Source organism: Perca flavescens, chromosome 23 (genome assembly GCF_004354835.1).
Source record: "Perca flavescens isolate YP-PL-M2 chromosome 23, PFLA_1.0, whole genome shotgun sequence".
Lineage (NCBI taxonomy): Eukaryota > Metazoa > Chordata > Actinopteri > Perciformes > Percidae > Perca > Perca flavescens.
The window spans coordinates 8,585,489-8,591,488 of record NC_041353.1 but is presented as its reverse complement, the minus strand read 5'-3'; the positions used below and the strand labels follow the sequence as shown (position 1 = coordinate 8,591,488).

Here is a 6,000-nt window from a genome sequence, read left to right as displayed (position 1 = left end):
ACAGTCTCTTAACCCTTTTCTGATTGTGATTGTGAGTTCTGATTCTTACCCAGGTAGCTAATGCTAACTCTACACCAAAAAGCGAATGAGCATATTTCATAAGCGAATGAGCACATTTCTTTCATGTTTCTTTTGTTCCATCATAGTTAAAATAACAGTTTTAATGTAAGTTAGACACACTCCACTAACTCTTTTAGCGGGGAGACTGAAGAATGACAGGCAACAAAAAGATACAAAGAGTCAAACTTATCCAGCTTCAATTAATGTTCAGTTTAACTTTTCTTACTCCCTTAAGTACTCCACAATACTGTCAGATTACAAGATATTGTATGGCACACACTAATAATGGACCAATAGCTTGACATTTCAAAGTGTACATTTCAAAGTCAAGACAAAATACAGGGACATAATAAACATATAGCTATACACAGATTATGTACTTGATACAATTGATGTTTTCTCCTTTTTAGCTTTTTTTTTTTTTTTGCAAAGTTGTTACCAGCAAAACCTCTAATTACTACCTTTGATTCTATAACATCAAATATGTAAATATAACAAAACAATACTGCTCTTTCTCTTCTTTTATCCAGCCTCATTTTTTTCAGTCCTCACTTTGCTCTTCTTTAAATCAAAGGTCAAGCTGTCCGTTGCAGAGTTGTTGTTGACTTGATAAGAAATTACATCTGATAGCTTTGACCTCAAGTCTTATTTGTGTCGGTCGAAGTCTGGAAATGTTGTTTTGATTTAATTCTATTTGAGCAGCCTTCACTCAGTGGTGTGTGTCCTGGAGCTATATTACCGCATGAAGAGTCTTTAAATAAATAAAATTCAGCTTAACTTGCTCACCGGCAGCCTTCCTCATACCCACACAGACAATAATTTCAGTTTGAACAGCTCTAGAAAAGATGATGCAGTGACATACCAACACAGGTAAACTTTTAGAAAGTCTTTTTGAGAATTTATCCTGTGAGATTAAGCAGTTTGAGTTGAATGAGAAGGCTATTTTACAGGGGGGAGCTTTCAGAGAGGACAGGTGGCATCCTGGTTCCCACCAAGCTTGTATGACCTCTTCCAGACCTCCTCTTCTTTGATCTGTTCTTTCCCCACACATCAGCTCTGCATCTCAGCCACAGGCTGGACCAGGAGAGGGAAGCTGGATCCTGAAGTAACATCATGCCTAGGCAGCAAGACCTGCAGGCAAGAATAAAAATAATATAGAATCTGCAGGAATTCAAGTAGTTTAGAATAGTGGAGAATGGATATGGATTGGTTATTCCCTCTGATTTGCACTAAATTTTAATAGATAAATCCAATAAATAGCCAAAATCTATTTACTATGAATGGTTTTCAAAAATCTAGTGAGTGAGTGGAATGGGGCTACAAGCTCAAAATAAAGTCACCAAATTGATCCAGTGATGTTAATTCAGCCATATCTGCTAACATTTGCTAATATTGGCCACCATAACCTACTGGTCATACCAGACCAAATAAGGCTTTAACAGCAACACCCACAAGAGTGCTGAAATGAGGAAAGTGAGGCTTTATTGCTTATAAATTTAACATTTAATTTGTAAAAGGAAAAATGTAAAATCTCTTCTTTCAAAAGTTTAAAGTAAAAGTTTAAAAGTGTATTTTTTCCAATCAGCAGATTTACTGAGTTTTGAGTGTTAGTAAAAGTGTTCTTAATAATAATAATAATAATAATAATAATAATAATAATAACTCTGATTGTTGCTTATTTAGTCATGAAAATTTATTATTATGGAAAAATACACAAGACCTGAAACAAAGTTTCAAGGAAATAAAAGGGGAAAACTAGACATTAAACAATTTGTTCAGGAACAATTTTAAATTTTATTACTTGAGAGGTACAGTGGTAGTGGCATACAAATGGCTGTTACCAATTTCTTACTGTTGCTATAAAACAATATTACACTCTGATCCTTACCTGTGTGTGTGTGTGTGTGTGTGTGTGTGTGTGACTGCTTTACCATTACCAGATATTATATGGTATTATTGCCGCTCTCTGTGGGAAAAAAAGAGAGAGAAACCGGTTCAGTATGGAGAGGATACAATAACTCTGACATTTTTAAACCAGCAGGTGGCAGTAATAGATAGAACTTCTTCTCCTCTAAAGGATGACTTAAAACACCCCTCTGATGTTTCTGGACAGGAGTCACTATCCATCCTCCTGAGTGACAAGATAAGAAAATATCCCATTTAAACTCCATCTGCTGTTTGATGAATCCCCCACTTTTCACTTTCATTCTCGTATTTCATGTACATCCTGCCTCTCTTCCTCTCTCATCGGCTCATTATCCCTCTGTCTTGTCCTTCCCTCTTCGGTCTCTCGGCTGATAATGGCTTCTTCCTCCCAGTCTTTTTGCTTATGCTAACAGGCAACTGTGTCTCGGCTGATAGGGTGGCTGTGATTCATTTAGACATGCTGGCAGCAAGCTGTGTAAACAGCCATTAGTAATTCATGACTCTGTCCAGCATCCCCAGGCTTCAATTAACCCTTGCTATTGGTGCGTTCTTCCTCTCCGTCACCCATCTTTCTCTCTGTGTCTCTCATTGCTTTTGATCTTCGTCCTGCTTCATCTGTATTCTCCTCTTCTTCCTGCCTCCTTCCTAACTGTTTAAATCATTCTCGTTGAGTCCGAGGGCAGTTGTCATCTCGCCCCAATCAAGACAGGAGAATCTCATTGGCAACAGAAGCAAGCAGGTGGTTTATAACATCTGGCTAATGCATGAAAATGAATAACTTGAGCATGGGAAATTATGCAAGAGGAAATAAGGTACGTTTTTAATTTCAAGCTGCTGGTGGGATGTGCGGTATACAGCAACAGGAATCAGATGTGGTCTTTGATATGTACTGTCTCATTATTGTATGGAGCTTTAATGGAAAAGCCAATTAGGTACAAAAATGTAGCAGAGGTGTGGATACGAGTCACAGATTTAGTGTATTCACATAAAAAAAGACTTGTAGCTGACTTTGACTTTGCTTGGAGTTTGAGCCTCATGACTGTAAAGACTCATAGGATATGCTCCTGGAGCCAAAAGTGGAATAAAATTCAGACACAGTGCAAACATTCAGGCCAGTGTCCAAATCGATTTTTTAATTTAAGTGGCACTTGCTTTGTTTTGTTTCGAAAATAGCCTGAATCTCATTTCCGGTGTAATTGCACTACAGCTTTTATTCTGTTGGTGTATACCAAACTGTCTTGGTTAAAGTGTTCCATGAATTACCAGGAAATGGAAAAAAAAGAAAAAAATTTTAAAATGGTGACAAATATGTTATTACTTTTATAAGTCGATATAATTGTTTAGTCCTTTGGCTGCTGACCGTTTAGGGCAAAGCAGTGTTGTGATCTCTCATCACAGGCTGCATTTATCTACAACAAGTTCAGCTGTTCCCCTCTCTGATTGATAAATGTGAACAATTTCCTGCAGAGGCCTACAGTAGAAACACTATCCATTATTTTCCAATAAAAAGCAAGGATTAGAGAAAAGTCAGCAAAAATACATTTCATTTGTGTAGTTAAAAAAGTTGTTTTAATTTTTTTTCCTTATTTCCAGTTTTGTTAATCAAATCGTGGCCCTTCAGACTGATCCAGTGACCCCTTGATGGGTCCTGACCCCTGGGTCGGGAACCACTAGAATAGTCAATCTAAAGAAAATAAAAACACAGCAATTTAAATAATCAATTTCTCATTTTAAGTGATTTATTCGTTGCATCACCATTGTTGCAGCTTTTCTAAATCCCTTTGGGGAAATGCATTTGCGAGATGGTTTTAGGAGCTAGAGTATACAAAAGTATGTAGACTGCTGTTTCTCCTCTCCCTGACCAACTGCACTGTCTGACACTGGCTATGTCTACCCACTATGAACCCTAAAGGTATTATTATCCTCTTACTGTCACCCAGCAGCTCCTCAGACATCAGACTGTCTTGACGGTTCCCCAGGACGAAGGCCAGAAAGGAGAGAATGAGAGCATCCAAGATGCCCATGATGGCCAGGATGTAGGCCCAGCGCACCGAGCAGGCCCCCAGTGTGTACTTGTCCGTCTGCTCGCCACACATCCGCTTCACCTCGTCACTGTCCCAGCCGTCCGGGTAGATCATGCAGCCTAGAATCAGACATGTACCTGGATCAGGAGGAGAGAAAGATGGGTTAGTGTTAATTGAATACAAAGAGAGGACTTTAGATTTGGGTTACTCCACTACTTAAACCCATACAAAATGCATTAGATATGAAGTGTACAGTACTCAGTGTAAAGACAGTGTGCTTTGGGGAGGTTATTTACACTGTTAAGTTTGAAGTATAGTCAATCAAATGCAAATTCATAGCGGATATATAAGTAGAGGATCAGAAATCTGGAGTTATAAGAAGGTGAACTCTGAGGAGAAACAGGATAAGATAATATTTTACTGATAAATATTGTTTTTCTTTCATTTTTTATCAATTAGAAGAAAGAGAAATAAGGCAGTACAGGGAAAGGAGGTGACAGCGGTGCAGAAATGGGACAGAGAGGTGAGGAAGGAGGCAGAAAGAGAGAGAATATGTTACAACATGTCACAGCACCAAATGGTGAGTCGGGCTGCCTTCATTAGCCATCTGCTGCATGGCTGACAATGACAGATTGAGCTGTTAGAGAGCAGAGTCATCTAACAGCTTCTTCTTCTACTGGCAGTACAGAGCTGTGTCACATTAACACACACACGCACGCACGCACGCGTGCACACACACACACACACACACACACACACACACACACACACACACACACACACACGATTTACAGGTCTGAGAGGTCTGTAATTATTTGTTGTCAATGCTGCCAAACATGAAATCTGAATGTCAGAGGTTTTGTGTGTTTAAATTTCTGTTTTGTGAGGGGCCAATTTGAGTTTCAGATAATGAGAGTAACGACGTTTTTGGAAGACCGGATACATTGGAGGGTTTGATGGTTAAGGGTTGATGTTTTAGGTTTAATGTTAGACTGCAGCTTTTGACACAGTTGACCACAAAATTCTTTTATCTCGTTTGGAAAACTGTGTGGGAGTCAGGGGGACTGCCCTAAAGTGGTTTGAGTCATATCTTTCAGGGAGATGGTTTTTGTTAAAATGGGGGACTCTACTTCATCAACTGCGCCTTTCAACTGTGGGGTCCCCCAGGGATCAATTCTTGGTCCTATACTTTTTGCATTGTACCTTCTCCCACTAGGAACCGTTTTTAAAAAGCATGGCATCTCATATCATCTTTATGCTGATGACTGTCAAATTTATATGCCAATCAGAAAACATGAGGGCAGCCCCCTGACACCCCTACTTGACTGTTTAAATGACGTCAAAGAGTGGTTGGCCCAAATTTTTTTTAAACTAAATGAGAGTAAAACTGAGATTATGCAGTTTGGCCCCACTATTCCCATGATAGATTTGGGCCCCCTCAATGTTTCTGTGCATCATGTGGTAACTAACCTTGGGGTAAAAATAGACAGTGATTTTAAATTTAATAAAAAAATAAATGCAATAGTGAAATCTAGTTTCTAACATCTTCGCCTTTTAGCCAAAGTTAAACCGTTTTTGTCTTTTAGCAGTTTAACAAGCTATACATGCTTTTATTTCTTCTCGTTTGGACTATCGTAATGCACTTTATATTGGTATAAATCAAAACGCACTCTCATGCTTACAGTTAGTCCAAAACTCTGCAGCCCGACTTTTAACAAGAACCAAAAAGCATGCGCATATAACTCCAATTCTTGCCTCATTGCATTGGCTCCCTGTTAGTTTTAGGATTAATTGCAAGATTTTATTGTTTGTTTTTAAAGCTGTGAATGGACTGGCCCCAACATATATTTCGGACCTCATCCAAATTTATACGCCAGCGCCGACACTGAGGTCAGAGGGCCAGCTCCAGCTGGTGGTCCCCAAGTCAAGACTTAAGACTCGGGGGGACAGGGCCTTTCCTGTGGTTGGACTTAAACTCTGGAATGCCCTG

At 39.1% G+C, this 6,000-nt stretch overlaps 1 protein-coding gene across 1 annotated transcript in view; it reads right to left on the bottom strand.

Moving 5' to 3' along the window:
• Positions 1-231: 231 nt before the first annotated feature.
• Positions 232-6,000, bottom strand: part of lhfpl3 (LHFPL tetraspan subfamily member 3) — a 39,219-nt gene continuing 33,450 nt past the window's right edge. The window contains exons 2-4 of the mRNA XM_028570452.1: positions 3,917-4,147; positions 1,998-2,026; positions 232-1,191 (exon numbers count right to left, since the gene is read on the bottom strand). Coding sequence (XP_028426253.1) covers positions 2,004-2,026; positions 3,917-4,147 — 254 coding nt within the window. The 3' untranslated portion in view covers positions 232-1,191; positions 1,998-2,003. The remainder of the gene's footprint in view (positions 1,192-1,997; positions 2,027-3,916; positions 4,148-6,000) is intronic.